The sequence below is a fragment of the Coregonus lavaretus genome (genome assembly GCF_964263955.1).
Source record: "Coregonus lavaretus genome assembly, chromosome: 17".
Lineage (NCBI taxonomy): Eukaryota > Metazoa > Chordata > Actinopteri > Salmoniformes > Salmonidae > Coregonus > Coregonus lavaretus.
Window position 1 is genome coordinate 33,904,506 of NC_140004.1, and position 20,112 is coordinate 33,924,617.

The 20,112-nt window shown below is 42.1% G+C and overlaps 2 protein-coding genes and 1 pseudogene across 3 annotated transcripts; 1 reads left to right on the top strand and 2 right to left on the bottom strand.

Annotated features, from left to right (window-relative positions):
- Window positions 1–525: 525 nt before the first annotated feature.
- Window positions 526–2,786, top strand: LOC311144377 (serine protease HTR4-like; annotated as a pseudogene). The gene is made up of 4 exons: window positions 526–615; window positions 1,289–1,452; window positions 2,384–2,473; window positions 2,627–2,786. The product of its transcript is annotated as a serine protease HTR4-like (transcript).
- Window positions 2,787–6,934: 4,148 nt separating this feature from the next.
- Window positions 6,935–12,071, bottom strand: LOC311144488 (TM2 domain-containing protein 2-like). The gene is made up of 4 exons (XM_084180514.1): window positions 11,161–12,071; window positions 10,856–10,943; window positions 10,550–10,665; window positions 6,935–8,398 (listed from the first exon to the last, which is right to left on the bottom strand). The coding sequence occupies exons 1-4, from the start codon at window positions 11,424–11,426 to the stop codon at window positions 8,185–8,187; spliced, it is 684 nt and encodes a 227-aa protein (XP_084036640.1). The 5' UTR covers window positions 11,427–12,071; the 3' UTR covers window positions 6,935–8,184.
- Window positions 12,072–13,582: 1,511 nt separating this feature from the next.
- Window positions 13,583–16,610, bottom strand: LOC311144505 (T-box transcription factor TBX3-like; the record flags this gene model as incomplete). Its single annotated transcript, XM_084180531.1, has 7 exons — window positions 13,583–13,888; window positions 14,050–14,660; window positions 14,781–14,896; window positions 14,984–15,060; window positions 15,536–15,682; window positions 15,869–16,136; window positions 16,261–16,610. The coding sequence occupies 7 exons, from the start codon at window positions 16,608–16,610 to the stop codon at window positions 13,583–13,585; spliced, it is 1,875 nt and encodes a 624-aa protein (XP_084036657.1).
- Window positions 16,611–20,112: the final 3,502 nt, after the last annotated feature.

A 20,112-nucleotide genomic window follows, 5' to 3' on the forward strand; every position in this document is an offset into this window, starting at 1 on the left:
TCAGACATAATATCACTATAATCCGAGTGTTCATTTTCGGAAGTTGCTTTCATTTCAGCGCATCTAATTTGTAAACATTTCAACTGTTGGGTGAATTCGGAAAGAGTGGGACACAGGGGTGAAAGTAAGGCGGTACGGTCCAGTAAGGCATCCCGGTAAAATAAATAGTGGGGGTACACTGGACTGGTAAAACGTGAGTCTATCACAATTAATACAACATGCCCAAAAAGTTATAGGCTATTACACCATTATTTAACATTACTGCATGTCAGCCGCATGAAACATTTGTGAATTGACTGGAAACCGAGTGGTATACGCTCCAAATTGCTTTGAGGAGAACACTTAAATTTTTTCAAGGCAGAGATGAGTGGCTGAGACGCTCGCGGACCGGTAAGAAATGAAATCTACTTTAACCCCTGGTGGAACATCATATCAACTGGGACAATGTAATCCTGACAAGTTTATTTCTTGGTCTGACAAGAGAAAATCAAAACTATTATTACTAAGCCCTTGCAGAGAAACCACATGATCAAAATCACATCACTTCATTGGTGTGACGTCATAGAGGGTGTCAGAGCAAGCTTCAAACAGGAAGCTTACCCTGTGAAGGACAAGGTAAGATCAGTGACATAGCTTTTTTTCTGTATTGATGTTAAGGTTATAGAACTGTGATAAATAATGTATTGTGCCAAATTGTGATGTAAATGTGCATACTATGTGCTGGTGCATCAACAAAAAAAAGTTGCCAATATTATGTTTACATTTTGTAATCCAGTCATTTTTTTAGGTGTCCTGCTTTACCAACCATAGCTAGCTAAAGTAGGACTGCATGGAGTAACTGAAGTGGGACAATCTTGTAGGCTTTTCCAATAGAGGAAAGAGATCCCGTTTACATTGGGGACCCCCTGTACTTAGGTTAGGCAGGGCTCTGGTTCTTGTAGTACTATATCCTGTTAGTTGTTTTGTTGTAGTAGTGTTATTAGTACTGTTATTAGTACTGTTATTAGTACTGTTTGAGTGAATTCAGAAAACATGGGACACCTTTTGCATTTCCGTCTTCTGTAACCTCTTCAGACATCTGTCCAACATATTAGCCCAACACATGATACATTTTTGAAATCCTCAGATGTTTCCTAGTAACACAAAACTTACATTAATTGTCATTGGTGAACACGCCATCTGTGTTTTGTATCATGACAGCAAGAGATGATGACACACATGGTTGTTGTGTCTTTAGACAGCAACATGATTGGTGTCTTTATCACTCAGGTTGCCATTTTTAAACCAGGAGGTCCCTGTGTCGAGTGGTGCAGAGTTCATCGTGTCAGAGGAGAGCTGGATAGTCACCAACGCCCAAGTCCTCTCCTAAAAGCAGATAATCAAAGTGGAGCTGAAGAGCTGTGTCCAATAAGATGCCTCCATCAAGGATGTGGAATCAAAATTGAGTCGGATGTGAGTCTTCCTCATCCCTAAAATGAGGCTGTTCCAACGGTCATCTCTCTCATCCCACAGATCCTCATGCTAAATTCTGCTTGGTATTTTCCACTGGCCTGCTGGCTTGAAATCAGTGACTAACATCGAAAAGGCAGAGAGTGAATTAATCCTGCAGAGAGTCTAGCAGATATTCTATAGGGGGGAAGTCAGCGAGTGAGGGCCTTTCGCCCGACTAAAATTAGATTCCACTCCTTGACATGATCAATTTGTCGTCAGGTTTTCCTGTAGGGGCTATTGGTTCTGGTCTAATAAATTCAAAGCTTCAGCCTTTTTTAACTTCTAGTATTCACAAATGTTGCTGTAACTAAAACATTTGTCACCGCGATGACAGCCGCTTGTTTAAACAGCTCCTCTGTGTGGCATTATGAGCTCCCAGGCCAAAACACTGTCAACTAAAACCCATTCCAGGCCAAAACATGCAGGGAAGACAACCATTTTGACTCAGCCCATCACTCTGCACACTATACTATGGAAGACTATAAACTTTAGTGTAGACTACAAATGGATTTGTGATGGTAGATGTTAAGCCTTTATAGGGAGTAGCAGAACCCAAAGGTTGCCTGCAAAGTGAGGCTGTGATGGAACAAGGCTTTACACCCTAGAAGGGCTGGCAATGGCAATAAACTGTAAGCGTCAGATTCCAGCAATGAAAATACTTCAACCCATGACAAGAGAAGGTAGGCAGACACCGGATTAGTCTGGTGTGAAGGTTAAAGTGAGAGTGCCTTGTTGGCCTTACTGATGATTCAGTGCTGAAGGGACTGTCTTCTGTTGATAGGGCCAATGTATTAACAGAGCGGTTGAAAAGCCTTTCCCATTGTGTGAATCTTGGTCAGGAAAACATTAATTCTAGAAGTTATATGATCTCTATGTTTATCTTGTTCTGTAGAATACACTGCCAGTGCTTCTGCTGGGCCACTCGTCTGACCTGCGGCCGGGGGAGTTTGTGGTGGCCGTGGGCAGTCCCTTCTCCCTGCAGGTAAAGGGAGAGAACATGCTTAACTCTTATCCTCTTGCGTAAACAAATGAAATAATGATTGGAACCCCAAATAGACCACAACAAACATGAAAAAGGCTAGCACTTGATATAAATTGCAATTGAAGCTTTGTTTAAATGTTCTTCTTCCTGCAGAACACGGTCACCACAGGCAACAGCACAGCCCGTAGGAACGGCCTGGAGCTGGGACTCAAAGACTTACATGGAGTACATCCAGACGGACGCCATCATCAACATAGGTCGTAGTCTGCGACTCAAATGGCGCCCTATTCCATGTATATTGCACTACTTTTGACCAGAGCCCTATGGGCCTTGTTGAAAAGTAGTGCACTATATAGGAAATAGGGTGCCATTTAGGATGTACAGGTGAAACATGGCTGGCAAGCAGCAGTATTTGTAGCATTATATTACTGCATGTGCATCTCTTTACATATCATTACATATTGTACACTCTTAGAAAGAAAGCTGCTATCTAGAACCTAAAAAGGTTATTCGGCTGTCCCCATAGGAGAACGCTTTGAAGAACCCTTTTGGTTCCAGGTAGAAAAAAGGGTGCTCCTAAAAGGGTACTCCTAAGGGGACAGCCGGAGAGCCCTTTTGGAACCTTTTTTTCTAAGAGTGTATGTCTCCATCATCTCTTCTTGTCTCTGTTCTGAATTTAACATTGCAGTGCAATACAATGGCCGTTAACTTTTGTTTACTGCTCTGTTCTTTTACACTTTGGCAACTCAGGGGGACCACTTGTTAGGGGATTTACTGCTTGAGATTGTATTTGAGAGGAATGTTATATGTAATCAGCATATTTGTAATGCTGTCCTCTGACACGATGGTTATCAAGGCTATTATACTAGACTCTGGTCCAGATCTCTGCTACACTCAAGCCAGCAGCCACCCACAGGCAGGTTTCTGATTACTTCCTCTTCCTGGCTACACCCCACATGGCGCAGGTTAGCGTTTTCCATCCTGGAGGCAGCTCTGCAGAGTGGTCACTAGCTGGCACAGCTACAAAGGCATAACATCTGATTGAACCACACTGCTAACCCTAATGACTAACCCTAACCTTAAATTAAGCTTAGAAAGAATTCATGAATTTTTACAATAAAGCCAATTTTGACTTTGCAGCTGTCCTATCTAGCGGAAATCGCTCACAATAAAGGTTAACCTGCCACTATATAGGGAATAGAATGCCATTTGCGATGCACCCCCTCTTACCCCATGCAGAAAGGCCAGCCCGGAGCTCACATCTGTCTCAATGGCTGTGTGCTTTGTTGTTGTTGTTGTTGGTAATAGCATTAAGTAGCCCCCACAGCTATGGAACACAAACCTGCATGCAGCAGCCATCTCAAACTAAGGCTAATAGATTATGTTCCAGTGGTCCAATAATAAGCCAGCCTGGCTAACACTACAAAACTATAGAGAATGGTACTGATTTAACTATGATCTGTAGGATTTGAAGCCACCAACTTCTCTCTCTCTCTCTCTCTCTCTCTCTCTCTCTATTGCTCTCATTCTCTCTCATTCTCTCTCTCGCTCTCATTCTCTCTGTCTCTCTCTGTCTCGAAAATGGCACAGCATGTACAGCTTAGTCTAAAGGTCAATGCTTGTTCCTCCAGGGCATGAGATGAGGAGTCAGAGAATGGTTTTGAGGTTGAGTTTTGTATAATAGAGAGGAGGGTGAGTGCTAGCCTGGGTGCCAGTCTGTTTGTGCTATCATGCCAACTTCTTGATGACAGCAATTCATGGAGTTGGCAAGAGCACAAACAGGTCTGGGACCAGGCTAGGTGTGTGTAGTGTGTTCATTGTTGTCTCCATTGTATGTTCCACATACAGTGCTGGCATGATTAACCATGATGTTATAATCAGCATCAACAGGCAGCACATCCAGACCACAGAGGAGGTGAGTTATCCTGTTCAGTCAGCCAGTCCACTGTCCATGGTGGTGTGGTGAGCTAATGAAGACGTCATCCTAACGGTCGTCCCTGAGAAAATTTACTGAGTGGCTGCAGGACCAGTTCTAGGATGATATTACTGGGTGTTTCTAAGCTAATATCCTGCAATCTTAATTTAACATTGACTCAAGCATTACCATTTCAAAGGGCAACATTAACATTTTGGTGGGCAATGCCCTACCCTGCAACCCTCTAGAGCCAGCCTTGAGTGGCTGTCCCTCTACACTCACTGTATGTTGCTGGTGAATGCAAATAAATGTTTTTCATGCCATACATGCACATACAGTGCATTCTGAAAGTATTCAGACCCCTTCACTTTTTCCACATTGTGTTACGTTACAGCCTTATTCTAAAATGGATTAAATATTTTTTTCCCCTCATCAATCTACACACAATACCCCATAATGACAAAGAGAAAACTGGTTTTTGAAATTTTAGCTAATTTATTAAAAATTAAAAACAGAAATACCTTATTTACATAAGTATTCAGACCCTTTGCTCAAAGTTGAGCTCAGGTGCATCCTGTTTCCATTGATCATCCTTGAGATGTTTCTACAACTTGATTGGAGTTCACCTAATGTAAATTCATTTGATTGGACATGATTTGGAAAGGCACACACCTGTCTATATAAGGTCCCACAGTTGACATTGCATGTCGGAGCAAAAACCAAGTCATGAGGTCGAAGGAATTGTGCGCAGAGCTCCAAAACAGGATTGTGTCGAGGCACAGATCTGGGGAAGGGTACCAAAAAATGTCTGCAGCGTTGAAGGTCCCCAAGAACACAGAGGCCTCCATCATTCTTAAATGGAAGAAGTTTGGAACCACCGAGACTCTTCCTAGAGCTGGAAGCCCGGCCAAACTGAGCAATCGGGGGAGAAGGGCCTTGGTCAGGGAGGTGACCAAGAACTGATGGTCACTCTGACAGAGCTCCAGAGATCCTCTGTGGAGATGGGATAACCTTCCAGAAGGACAACTATCTCTGCAGCAGTCCACCAATCAGGCCTTTATGGTAGAGTGGCAAGACGGAAGTCACTCCTCAGTAAAAGGCACATGACAGCCCACTTAGAGTTTGCCAAAAGGCACCTAAAGACTCTCAGGCCATGAGAAACAAGATTATCTGGTCTGATGAAACCAAGATTCAACTCTTTGGCCTGAATGCCAAGCGTCACGTCTGGAGGAAACCTGGCACCATCCCTATGGTAAAGCATGCTTGTGGCAGCATCATGTTGTGGGGATGTTTTTCAGCGGCAGGGCTGGGAGACTTGTCAGGATCGAGGGAAAGATGAATGGAGCAAAGTATACAGAGATCCTTGATGAAAACCTGCTCCAGAGCGCTCAGGACCTCAGACTGGGGTGAAGGTTCACCTTCCAACAGGACAACAACCCTAAGCACACAGCCAAGACAACACAGGAGTGGCTTTGGGACAAGTCTTAGAATGTCCTTGAGTGGCCCAGCCAGAGCCCAGACTAGAACCCGATCTAACATCTCTGGAGAGACCTGAAAATAGCTGTGCAGCGATGCTCCCCATCAAACCTGACAGAGCTTGAGAGGATCTGCAGAGAAGAATGGGAGAAACTGGTGTGCCAAGCTTGTAGCGTCATACCCAAGAAGACTCAAGGCTGTAATCGCTGCCAAAGGTGCTTCAACAAAGTACTGTGTAAAGGGTCTGAATACTTATGTAAATGTGATATTTCTGTGATATTTTGCTTTGTCATTATGGGGTATTGTGTATACATTGATGAGGGGAAAAAACAATTTATTCCATTTTAGAATAAGGCTGTAAGGTAACAAAATGTGGAAAAGTCAAGGGGTCTGAATACTTTCCGAATGCTCTGTTGTTAGAGCTGATGTACTGCCCTAAAGATACATGTAGTTACATATAATGGGAGTCCCTTAGTTGTGGCTAAGTTGGTAGAGCATGGCGCTTGCAACGCCAGGGATGTGGGTTCAATTCCCATGGGGAACCAGAATGAAGAAGTACTAAAATGTATGCACTCACTACTGTAAATCGCTCTGGATAAGAACATCTGCTAAATGACGTTAAAAAAAAACATCAACTGTGCTGCACCTATTTTTCTGACAACACTATTGAATTCAATGTGTTTAGAGGAGACATTCAGCTCTACAGTTTGTATAGACAGTTCTAGAGGCAAGTATCAATTGTTTTTTATTCATAATATGTACAATAACATAGTTACCTCTGGAAGTGGTGAATATGACATTTGTTGACACTTAAAATAAAATCTTTATAGTGCTTCGCTTTGAAACCTTTGTTTTCTTTTCTTCTGTGTACTGGCATTTTTAATAGTAGCAGTATCTTGTCTCCTCTGTGCTTTGAATGAGTGCAAGTCATCAAGTGTATAGAAAAAAAGCAATCAATCTGAAAAACATTTAAGCATGCACAGAAAAAAGGAACCATCTCAGTTTCCACTTTGCAAGTCAGACGCAACAAATCAGATTCAGCACAGGATTCAAGTAGAAATAGACTTAACCAACCTTGACCAAAACATTTTAATGAACCACAAACACTTGATGTGCAGGGATGGCACACACACAGGGAGACAGTTGGCGTTCCTTCTCACATATGCACCTAGGAAGATGCAAAATTATGTAAAATGACAGGTTGAGAAAAACTGCAAGACACATACCATAAAATTAATCCATAGACTTTTGTCTATATTTACAGAAGGCTGCCATTTCACAAATTGTTCCTATATTGAAAGAACATAGGGAAAATAAAGTCAAACATTTCAATGCATAACAAAATAATAAACAATCACAGAATTGAGGGTACATACAGCATTACTCAGGCTTAATGTATTTTAACCATATTAACCAGTTTAATCAAATTGTTTTCATTTGGGACACTAAATCAGAACTACATTTGGAGTAAGCTATGTGAGCAGTATCTGTAGGTAGTACAGGTACACAAATGTTTTGAGACTCCTCTCATCAGATGGTCAGACATGGTAACGCCTCAGATGTTGTGCAGTTTGTGCACGCATAAATCGCATAATGAAACTTAGAACCTAGATTTAAGCTTTCATACAGACAACATAGCAACCCATTTCCTTTGCTTCAACAGTTCAGTAATTTAACCTTTACACCTAAATCAAACCTACAGCAGCCACATGCCAACCACTCAACCATGCCCCTGGTCCACACCACACATCTTTCACGAATACTCCTCTTGTTATCCCATGATAAGAGACGAAAGACTGATGAAAGACTAAAGCTGGATTTAAATTGCGGAAACAGCAAAAACGCAATTCATTAAGGTGTGAAAAATTGCCATCTGTGGCGTGCGCAAGCATAAAGTGATACCACCTCGGGTGACATGATTCTCTAGGAGAATTGGAGATAAAGGCATCTGACACGTGGTCAGACTACTCTGAACTGTAATTCACATATAAGCGTTGATCCTTAGTCGTCCCGCATGTCTGCAATGTAAACACACCTTAAAGGGATACTTTGGGCTTTTGGCAACAAGTATGAAGGAAGTCAGAGGTAGTTTCTCGAGCCAATGCTAACATGGTAGTAGATAACCATAGACTTACAGTCATTGTGCTAACGCTATTTAGCATTGGCTAGCAAAACTACATCTGACTTCCTTCATACTGGACACAGAGACATAAAAATGGTATCCACGAGTTCATCTGACTCCGGGGAAGTAGATAAAGGGTCTCATTGCCAAAATCCCAAAGTATGCCTTTAAAAGGTCTTCAACCCATGCTCTCTGGTCTCAGTAGAAGGTACACCAGTTGCTGTTGTCACTGGGCATGAGGCCTCCGGTGATGAGGAGGATGAGGTCCACGAACCACCAGATGCCCAGGCCTCCTAGGGTCAGCAGCTTGCCCACGGCTGTGCCTGTGTGCCCCAGGCAGAACCTGTCCACTCCAAAGCAACCCAGGAAGAATGAGTACAGCAGGGTGGTGATGAAATAGTGGCCAGTGTATCTGAAATCACAACAAGGTGTCAATAACCGGAAGTGAAGACCAGGGGAGCCCATTAAAATGATTTTGACTAGATGGAATACAGCTTATGTCAGAATTGACCAAAATTGACTTTTCGTACCAGGTTAGAAAAATTACGCAGCAGGTTAGGATAATTAATGTAGTGGGTTAGGATAATTTGGTTAAGGTTAGGAAATGGGTTAGGGTTAGCTAAAATGCCCCCAAAAAACAACTTTTGATGTCAATTTGACATAAGCGGTATCCCATCTAGCCATGAGCCATTAAAAGTATTGCAACATGTTGTAAAGGTGTTCTATAGGTTTGTAAATACTGCTCTCTAGTGGTGAATCCATGTTAGCTTCCAAAACAATTTCCATTTTCAGGACAGGTAAGTACACTGCTCAAAAAAATAAAGGGAACACTTAAACAACACAATGTAACTCCAAGTCAATCACACTTCTGTGAAATCAAACTGTCCACTTAGGAAGCAACACTGATTGACAATACATTTCACATGCTGTTGTGTAAATGGAATAGACAACAGGTGGAAATTATAGGCAATTAGCAAGACACCCCCAATAAAGAAGTGGTTCTGCAAGTGGTGACCACAGACCACTTCTCAGTTCCTATGCTTCCTGGCTGATGTTTTGGTCACTTTTGAATGCTGGCGGTGCTTTCACTCTAGTGGTAGCATGAGACGGAGTCTACAACCCACACAAGTGGCTCAGGTAATGCAGCTCATCCAGGATGGCACATCAATGCGAGCTGTGGCAAGAAGGTTTGCTGTGTCTGTCAGCGTAGTGTCCAGAGCATGGAGGCGCTACCAGGAGACAGGCCAGTACATCAGGAGACGTGGAGGAGGCCGTAGGAGGGCAACAACCCAGCAGCAGGACCGCTACCTCCGCCATTGTGCAAGGACAAGCAGGAGGAGCACTGCCAGAGCCCTGCAAAATGACCTCCAGCAGGCCACAAATGTGCATGTGTCTGCTCAAACGGTCAGAAACAGACGCCATGAGGGTGGTATGAGGGCCCGACGTCCACAGGTGGGGGTTGTGCTTACAGCCCAACACCGTGCAGGACGTTTGGCATTTGCCAGAGAACACCAAGATTGGCAAATTCGCCACTGGCGCCCTGTGCTCTTCACAGATGAAAGCAGGTTCACACTGAGCACATGTGACAGACGTGACACAGTCTGGAGACGCCGTGGAGAACGTTCTGCTGCCTGCAACATCCTCCAGCATGACCGGTTTGGCGGTGGGTCAGTCATGGTGTGGGGTGGCATTTCTTTGGGGGGCCGCACAGCCCTCCATGTGCTCGCCAGAGGTAGCCTGACTGCCATTAGGTACCGAGATGAGATCCTCAGACCCCTTGTGAGACCATATGCTGGTGTGGTTGGCCCTGGGTTCCTCCTAATGCAAGACAATGCTAGACCTCATGTGGCTGGAGTGTGTCAGCAGTTCCTGCAAGAGGAAGGCATTGATGCTATGGACTGGCCCGCCCGTTCCCCAGACCTGAATCCAATTGAGCACATCTGGGACATCATGTCTCGCTCCATCCACCAACGCCACGTTGCACCACAGACTGTCCAGGAGTTGGCGGATGCTTTAGTCCAGGTCTAGGAGGAGATCCCTCAGGAGACCATCCGCCACCTCATCAGGAGCATGCCCAGGCGTTGTAGGGAGGTCATACAGGCACGTGGAGGCCACACACACTACTGAGCCTCATTTTGACTTGTTTTAAGGACATTACATCAAAGTTGGATCAGCCTGTAGTGTGGTTTTCCACTTTAATTTTGAGGGTGACTCCAAATCCAGACCTCCATGGGTTGATACATTTGATTTCCATTGATCATTTTTGTGTGATTTTGTTGTCAGCACATTCAACTATGTAAAGAAAAAGTATTTAATAAGATTATTTCATTCATTCAGATCTAGGATGTGTTGTTTAAGTGTTCCCTTTATTTTTTTGAGCAGTGTATATAGTATTGACCTCCAAGCAGGTATTTCAAATCTGTTGAACGCTAGTGAAGTCAGGCAGGGAGTCTATCTGTACCGTAAACTGGGAATGACTATTATCATCATGTAACAACAATCAATGACACATGAGCTTGTCAGAAACTGCAGAGTCAAGTACAGTAGCTAGATTCTCCCTTACTTGATGCATGGCTCGTTCCCTCTCAGGAACTCCCTGGGTCCAGCACACTCTATGTCATCCAGTGCCGTGCAGATGACTGGTGTGTGATTCACGTCTTTGTGTACCTGCCCTCCAAACTAAATAAAGGTGTTGATTTAGTTGAATGACATGAGATGACACAATAAAGTCTACACATGAAATACCAAGAATCTGACCTGAATGTTCAACTATGCCAGTTAATATATCTGTTTATGACTAGTCATCATACTATCATCATATAAGGCCACAGAGGGGGGTGGGGGGCCTATCCACTATGGTTTGACATACCTTCCAACAACCATGTCCCATCTCCAGAATGGCAGTGGAGTTCTGTGCATGGTCCACTGGATCTTGACAGTGGATGAACTCCTCGGGTCTTCACATGCACAGAAAAAGGGTAAAATGACGTGTTTATTCTGTGTATTTTATGTAGCACATGTGAAGAACTGTATATGGGCGTTTAGAAAACAGGCAGGGTGAAGTCCCTCTGAAAATGTAAAGCAAGAGGTGACACACATTAACTTTGAGAGGGCAGTCTCTGAAAGCAAATTGATGTGGCACTGTTGTTATTGAAACACAAATAAAATACTTACAGATAACTGCAGAGGACAACCGGTGACGGAGGCCTGTATTCATATAGTTCAGTATAATTCATGCGTTCAACTGGTATTATGTGATACGTCGTCACGTTATCTTGTGGCTGCTCACTGACACTGAATGTAGCTGTTGTTGCCCTCTGTCCGGGTGAGTCTGATGAATTCTGGGAGTGTATTCCTTCCAAACATTGCAAAAGCAACACTGACAGTAGCAGGAGAACTTGCCCGCACATCAGAATGTAGTTAAGTGAAATCCTTGCCATCTTCTCAACTTTGGTTGAACTGCGGCTATGTTATAGCTAGCTAGCGTACTAGATTGTTGGCTACATTGGATTGGAGAAACCGTCCGTTAGAAAGCAATGACTAGCTTGCTGGCTAGCTAACAAGCTAACAGAACTAAGATAATACCTGATTGCAATCTAGCAGTTTCCTGTCGAATATGTTGGCTAATACAGATTCAATGTATTAATGTTTCACATCATACCGATAAATCCGTAGCGTATTTCAAAGATGAGAACAATGAAAGGTCTCGTTGTTTTGTTATTTCATCCAGCTGGGGAGAAACGGGATGTGACCGGAATCCTCTTATTTTTCTACTTTTTTTACGGCAGTGAACTCAGCCACTAACTCAACTCAATGCCAATGCTGCCACCTACTGTGGTGGAGTGAGACATGCATGACCGTGTGTGCTCCAAAATGCTAGTAGCCTACCTTTGTACCTTTAAAATCTTTACTCAAGTAAGACATTTCAAATTAGACAAATAAACATTTTCAAGTGTATATGCCTATATCAGAACAACCTCTACACACTTAAAATGAGGGTTCATCAAGAGTTATTTGGGAAGGGTGGTGGTTCTATGAGGAACCATACTTTGAGCCCTTCAATGGTTATTCGCAGGTCATAAAAGGGTTATTTCCTCATTTAGAGATAATTTAAATGTAGGGACGGTGGCTCATTATAATATTTTGGGGCGTGGTTTGGGCACAGCTCTTTTTGTGGAACCATCAGTGAGAGTGTCATTCCAGTTTATCTAATCCGTTGTGTTACGCTAGTTGACGTTATATGTGACTTTGGCCAGTGTTTTGTGAAAGACTCATTCATGGCTTTGTGTCAATTGAGGATGGTTGACTAAATCAGTAGGACCGAGTTTGGGAAACCCTGCTTTTTAGCGCCATACAGGTTCCATTTAGAACCTTACGAGCATGGTTCTTTATAGAACCTTCAATAAAAGGTTCCATATATCACCAAAAAGGGTTTCGCTACGGTTACAACCCAAATAGCCCTTATTTGGCACTATATAGAACCATTTGTTTAAGAGATAAAGCAAAGATATATCGAACAATATAATTTATAATCTAATGAAGAACAATAACTTAAAATTTACATCTCTTTGTAACAATAATGTATTTATAGGTATTCAAATGAAAGTAGCCTACATGTGATAAACAAAATAAATAATCTTGCAAAGTAGGTATAATTTCCAAGTGTTCAAAACGTACACATCAGGGATGTAGCGAATTAATGTAGAACTTTTTTCGTTTTGAATAATATGAAACTTTTAAAACATAAAATGCATAGACATCCTAGACCATTAAAACCATTAAACAGAATACTTTTATTTCGTTTAACATTATTTTGTGGAGTTCCTAAAACGCATTAAAGTGCAGTTATTCAAATGAACAAACATGCAAAGAGATATAGGCCTATGTCTGTTAAACCAATAATGGGTTGTAATAAGTTATAGGTATACAAGATTCTCCCCAAAAATATTGTGACAATTGTTTTGGATCTACAACTGCCTACAAAAAAAATGTAATGGTTATTTTGACAATATTGTCTTCATAACATTTTTAAACTGAAAATTATATTGGTAATTGACACACCATTTACTTTTCAATGTTTAACAAGTCAGCAAAAACATTCCTCCATAAAAATGTAAATGAATAGAAAACTAATTTCTCAAATTTCTCTAAGACTTCTAAGCCGAAATAAATAATATTTACATTTGAAACTATACACGTTCTTTAGTTAGAAAATAAAGGGGTTCAAAACTGTTTCTATAGGAGTAATTGGCTGAGTGAAAACATTGGGGATTTATAGCAAATAAACTTCAGTGCCATCAACAAACACATTACAGTAACAACACACAAGCGCAACCATATTCCACAGACGTAAACAATGTTATACATTCTGCATTAGAATACTTTTTTTAATGCCTTTTGGTTTGATATCAAACACTTCATTCTTCATTCATTATGCAACAAAGAAAAAATCTCATAATTTTAATCCGTTTGTTAGATTTATGCCCTAGGAAGATAAGTCTCTGTCTAGGAGTCTATACCACTGACCAACTGTTGCATACATTGAAGCTGATCCATGCCATCCTTGCTGGATACGCGTTTTGCCGGTGGCGCACAATTAACCCAGTGGCAAAGAATCACTGTTGACCTCTGACGTAGGCCTACAGTCCAATCTGGCAGCAATCGGACTATTTCCAATACTGTGACAATTCACGTCTCTATCAGTCATAAGATGAAAAGATGTCGGTGGTGTCAAACAGTTGTCTGGTACGCTATTGGGAATGTAGTAGGGTCTGAACCGAGTACGAGGGCGCACTGGGTGGCGATGTACTGGGGTCGATGCTGTGGTGGAGAGAGCAGCCGCTGCTGCCAAATAGGAGTAGGGGTAGGGGAAAATACCACCAATTGGAGAAACTGTGAGGCCCTGCATGGGAAATAAAGAAAGAGTGGTTAGGGCTAGCAAAGTTGACAGTTATTTTCATAATAAGGACTTACATTAGCCTACTTAATTTACGTGCGTCATGGGCACAGATATAAAGGCAGCCTATTGAGTATTGTTGCTGAATTAATAAATGACGGGCATACCTGTGACGCCATAGCATGCTGCTGAAAGTTCACGGGTAATCCTGACGTTCCTGACACTCTTTGTAAAGAAGATGCCGGAATACCAGCCGTGCCCATGGCGCACACTCCGCCAGATGACACAGCTGCCAGCATGTGACCCATGGCTGTCGCTGCTGCTACACTGGAGGAAGTTTCACCCTGCACTTTGACTTGGGCAGCAGGGTGTAGGAGACGGTGTGCGACACCCAAGGGGTTGATGATATATCTTGTTAAATCCGGTGGATAAGAATAGCAGTGAGAAAAACTACTGCATCTTAGGCCTGTGATGTGAGCTCTTTGGTCCGTTTCCACGGTTAGAGGCTGGAAGTGCTCCGTTGCCCTCGGCTCCTCTGCTCTAAAGCCACGCGTCCCACCGCCAGTTATGGCATTTATATGGTCCTGTTTTGGATCCTCTGAGTCTGTTTCGGTCCTGAATGAGTCCGCTAAAGCCCTGTCCGTTTTGCCGTGCGCTGTGGTAACATTTGGCTCAGGTTTCAGTTCCTCCGTGGCGGTTGAGATTTTTCGCAAGTCTTGTCCAACATAATGCCCATCCTTGCTTGCTTGACTGCTTTCGTTGGCACTTTCGCAGACATCTAACATGATTATTAAAATACAATGTTGTTTGTAAAATGAGAACAAGTTGAGGCTAAACAATTCTTATAGTAAGAATTAAGGCTACATTTTTTGCCTATTCATTTCGTTATCATACAAACCGGTTGATTTAGAGTTTCCTGCGCTTTTCAGTGGATCCAAAGAGTCACCCGAGATTTCATTGCCTTCTTCCATTCGCGTCTCATTGAATGTTTGTGTATTAATCCCCAGTTGTTTCCTACTCAAAAAATAACATAGTTCAGTATTGAGTTTCTAAAAGTATTTATTATATTCATTAACGTTTGTCGTTTTTTTTTTGTCTCACCTTTTTTCTCTTCTCCCATTCCCAGTGTCACGGAATCCTTTGGCGAAAGGATTGTTATCAATTTTCAGTTGTGTAATCTGAAAATATAGAAATCACTGTAATGACTGTAATGTTTCTAAACATTAGACCAGTAACTTATCACATTGTAACACTAATAATCAGACTCTCTTAGGCTAATTACAGGGATAGCTCAGGAATATAGGATCCTTTAAAAGTTTCAAACAAAATCTTTCTTGCCAAGAAGTTTGTAAATGTTTTATAAGCAGTTAATTAACGTTGTTCAAATATTGCACATTTAGAACAAAATATTTGAAGACATAAAAATCTACATTTCATTGCTTGCCAAATATTGAGCCTTGGGTAACTAATATGCTATAGAGTAGGCTATTTAGCTATAAGTCAGTAATTCATTTAGGCCACAACATAAACTCTTTACAAATTCTTTATGGGTAATTTATGTCATGCGTATAATTCCCATTTTCCATAGGTCTACCAATACGAAAAATACAATGTTATTCTGAAACTTGCTTTATAAAATTATTAAGGGCCTACCTTATCGTTTTGATACGCAGTTACCGCGATGAATTCTGTCTCAGAAAAGACATAGGTCCTGAACGTGCTATATGGTAGTTGGATGATATCGTTGGCCCTCACAACGTGAAACCTAGGCTGGTATTTGTGCATTGAGTTAAGAATCGTCTGCAATTGGAGACAAAATACATTTTAAAGAATACATTAGGCCTAGTCATCAACTGGAACTTTACGCATTTCAATAAAAAATAGTATATTTCAGTTATATTGTAACTAATGTAACAATACATTAGATGAGTCAAACTACACTGTAAATACTACATTATTAACACAAAACGAATATTTGGAACGTACAAACCCATGCTTGTCCGAGATGTTGTTTGTCAATTTTAGTTTGTGAAAATTGACCACTTTTGACATCCATTGCTCGCCAGAAGCGGGACTGTCTGGGTGTATGTACATCCTCTTTGGCATTTCAGGATCTGCCTTTCCTGCCACCGTCCAATTTGAGTTGTAAAACTTGTATCTGCACTCGTCGGCCGCCACAATATCCATCAGAAAAATATATTTTGCCATTTTGTTCAAGCCAGTACATCTGGCTTTGAATGGTGGAAACATGCGCCTGGAGTAAAAGGAACACACAACGATTTGAAATCATCCTACAGTCCTATAAAATATAAAATATAAAATAAAAATGAAAAACGTTATAGGCTACATGATTATGGATGATATGTCATAATATTTACCTTCCTGATTTTGTTATGACCATTTCAGTGCCGAATTTGTGGAATTGTGTCCAAAGGTCCCTCGCCTCCAAGTTAACTTTTGGATCATCCTCGGTGGCATCCTTGGTCTCCAGCGTTTTAGGAGGCCTGAGTTTGGCAGACTGGGTGGCAGCATGGTGTTCCAGCGAGGATATGCGGAGGATCGTTTCGGCATTGCCCAGATCCAGCATTGGGTGCCTTTGCGCAACAGGCAAGGGAAGAGACCCGTGGGAAGTTAGTGCAATGACAGGGGAAAACGGAGGTTGTCGGGCCAGCATTGCGTCGAGGGTGAAATCCGAAGCTGTGTTTGGTAAAAACGGTTGGAATGCCATACCCCTCTGTACAACTGAATCTCACATTCAAAAGTTCATCCTCTTTATTTCAAAATATAGGACAACCGATATATCTAGTCTGTGACATTTTTCTTAAGTTTATTTCAAGCTGGTATTTCATTGCCATTTAATCGTAATGAAATGTAAAAGTTACTATTATCAGAAGAAAAAAGTAGCCTAGGTCTAGCCCTATAGCCAACTATTTCGATTTTCAGTGTGCCGATTTTATTTGTCACGTGTTTAAATTAAATCCGGAGAAATGTTACCGGTTGATTGCGTTCCATAATTGACCATCTCCATCTTTCATTGAAGAAATTATCTTCTATTCTTATTCAGGAGTTCTATTACCAGGAGAAAAAAAAACTGTGATAGAGGCGATATTCCATCAAAGACCCGCGTGCGCCTGGCTCACGGTCTTCCTTCTGAACTGTGCGAATATGTTGCACTGTCCGAGCCAGAGTTGATTGGCTCTTTAACACTTTGAACCAGTTGTATATTCCATTATGGGTGTGGTTTCACGGGTCAGGTGGAGAGAGGAGTTCACTAAGCAGTATTGTAACATGGGGTGTTGGGTCGATATGCGATTCAGTCTCTGCAACTTCACTGGTGATCAAAAGACAACAACTTTGCAAGAGTCATATAGTCGGATGGAGCGTTCGTGAGCAATCAATGATTTAGTGCGCATAATTGCAGCAAGGAGCTGTTCACGTGCGTGTGGTGCTGAAAACCACATCTCAACAATAATTTGACTGAGTAGGCTTATTGTCTGATCCACATTGCCTTGCTGAGATGAAAAACAACATAGGCTACACCTAAGAAAGTCAGGGAGTCTAGTGGTTAAGAGCGTTGGTTAGGGCGGCAGGTAGCTTAGTGGTTAAGAGCGTTGTGCCAGTAACCGAAAGGTCGCTGGTTCTAATCCCCGAGCCGACTAGGTGAAAAATCTGTCGATGTGCCCTTGAGCAAGGCACTTAACCCTAATTGCTCATGTAAGTCGCTCTGGATAAGATCGTCTCGTAAATGTGTTGGGCCAATAACTCCACGAAACATCTGTCCTTGAGCAAGGCACTTAACCCTAATTTATCCTGTAAGTCGCTTTGGATAAGTGCGTCTGCTAAATGACCCCCCCCCCAAAAAAAATAAAAAATAAAGGTACATGTGGTATGCAAACATAGTAGACAGTAGCATACAGTATGTTTCCCATCACAATCAAGTACAAATGTATCCTAAATCAGTGTGGTTATCCAGATTATCAGCTAAAAGGCTGGAGAATGTCTGATTATTAAAAGTGTATAGGTATTTAGGCAAATTCATTAACTATAAACATGACTTTAGTTTTGAATGATTAGAATCATAAAGATATTTCATTATGAAAGTTTAGGGTATATTTGACAACTATTATCCACTATAGGTTTAATTTTAAAGAATTAATTCCACAGGATTGGCAATTGATCAAAATGCCCCTGGCTACAATTCAAATCCAGTCTCATCATCAAGTAGCCTATGTTTATTTATCTCTCAAATCAGACAGATCATTTTAACAAATATGTCTGGTTCCCAGACAACTCTTATTTCAAAGTCAATCACTCTGTATACCTCGTCCTCTGCTGTCACTATCTGAAGTGTTTCAATAGACCATCTTAAGTCCATATACCATACTCACATTTTTCATTTTATAGACCAAGACCACCTTTACATGCTGCACCATTAAGGACATACCAGTGACCATTCTAAATGATGGCATGCCTATTAAAACACATTCACTTGTGCTTCAGTCTTCCCACACCATTCCTGTGCTCCATGGTTTCCTGGGCCCACACTGTGACAGCCTTGTGACATGAGAACCATACTGCATGGGGACAGTCTGCAGCCAGGGGCCTCTGTCTGCACAGCTAGAAGGTCTGCCAGTGATTGTCCAGGCTGGATTAGTCTCTGGATTTAGTTACATAGCTTTTTATTGCTCAATGGTCCATGGCAGGCTAGGAACGTACTAGTGAAACCCTTCACTGAGTGAGAGTGGCAGGTTCGCGACAAAAAGTATCAGACAGGCGTTAAACCTTCTGTGTCATTGGTTTGTTTTCGCCAAGGCTGGCGATGTCAATTTCCATTCTGTGATTGTTCAGAACCGGATCTGTGTGAATTGATACAAGGCGTCATGCTTATGCTACTACGTTATAGATTGCTTTTATCTTTAAAATTCAATTAAGGCAGCCACTGTATACAGCACAATGCTGTAGAGCTGACCCAGTGAACAAAACCAAGGGATCACTATGACAACCTAACAGATTTATGACCCTTCTGATACCAAGGGGCTTGCTGTGAGTTCAGGAGATACCTCAACATGTGACCTATGATAAAATCCTGAGCTAGGTATGCGTCTAATTCTGGGGTTACACTAGATATGTAGCAGTGGGCGGAACTGATGAAGACCCAATCTTTTTCTGGCAGGAGAGGAAGGGGAACACCCTGCCTGTCCATCAGCCAACTTCAAAGGCCCAGTGAGTAATCTGACACAGGCCGGAGAATGAGAGCAAACAAGACGCATGGCTGTTATTTGTGGGCTTGGCCACAAGCTGCGTGTGAACCCTGTCACAGGGGATAAACCACAGATTTCTATTGGGTCACTGCCCAGCGACATCCTCTCCCTGCAAAACGTCTATATTATGCCCCTGTTAGGACATGAAGGACATAAGGGGTCCAGACTCTGGGACAACACTTACTGAGGGGGGCTTGGGGAAGCACTTGCCCAGCAGTAGATTTTAGCCTTGTTGTTGTCACCCAACGCTACTATCATCAACACAGACTGCACTGGTATCACCCTATAGTGGAAACATTGGGCACATGCTGTACAGTCTCAGGGAGTAAGCAAAACGGAGACACCCCCACCCCTGGGTCAAACCGTGCCAACCAGCTTTTCGTAGTCAGTGCCCAATTAATCTCTCGTGGACAGATCTACGTAAACATAACTGGTACTGTAGAATCTGTCGGGAAGGAATGGGATGCGTGGGATTTACACTTGACTCATTTAGCAGATGCTCTTATCTAGAATGACTTACAGTTGGGATAATGAGCAGCAATAGTTCCTGTGTTTGGGTTTTTCGTCACTGGTTATTTGGACAAATCATGATTTCGCAGGGGACATTCGGCCCGTAACTTGCAAAGAGAGAGGGTGGAGCTCCTCGTTCTGGTTCCACTACTAGTTCTAGCATCTCTTCATCTCTTATTAGGTGACACACCACAGCACACTCAAAGTCTGAACAAATAGTACCACAGACTACACTGGCATTGAAGGTCTGTGGATACATCATTACATTCTGTGCAATGCAAATCAATAATCTTGCCAAATTATTTTATTAACTTATTGTTCAGGTAGGAATACATTTCCTTGGCAAATATTAAAGGTCCAATGCAACCGTTTTTATCAAATAATTTCTGGGTAACAATTAAGTACATTCATGTGATTGTTTTAAATTAAAATGGTAAAAAAATAAACAAAAATAGCTCC

What these genes read in the sequence shown, in the direction of transcription:
- LOC311144488 (XM_084180514.1), bottom strand. Translation starts at nt 11,426, where the DNA reads ATGGCAAGGATTTCACTTAACTACATTCTGATGTGCGGGCAAGTTCTC. An exon ending in GTTGTCCTCTGCAGTTATCT is followed by an intron (nt 10,944 to 11,160) that starts GTAAGTATTTTA and finishes GTGCATGTGAAG; the next exon opens with ACCCGAGGAGTTCATCCACT. An exon ending in TGGGACATGGTTGTTGGAAG is followed by an intron (nt 10,666 to 10,855) that starts GTATGTCAAACC and finishes ACCTTTATTTAG; the next exon opens with TTTGGAGGGCAGGTACACAA.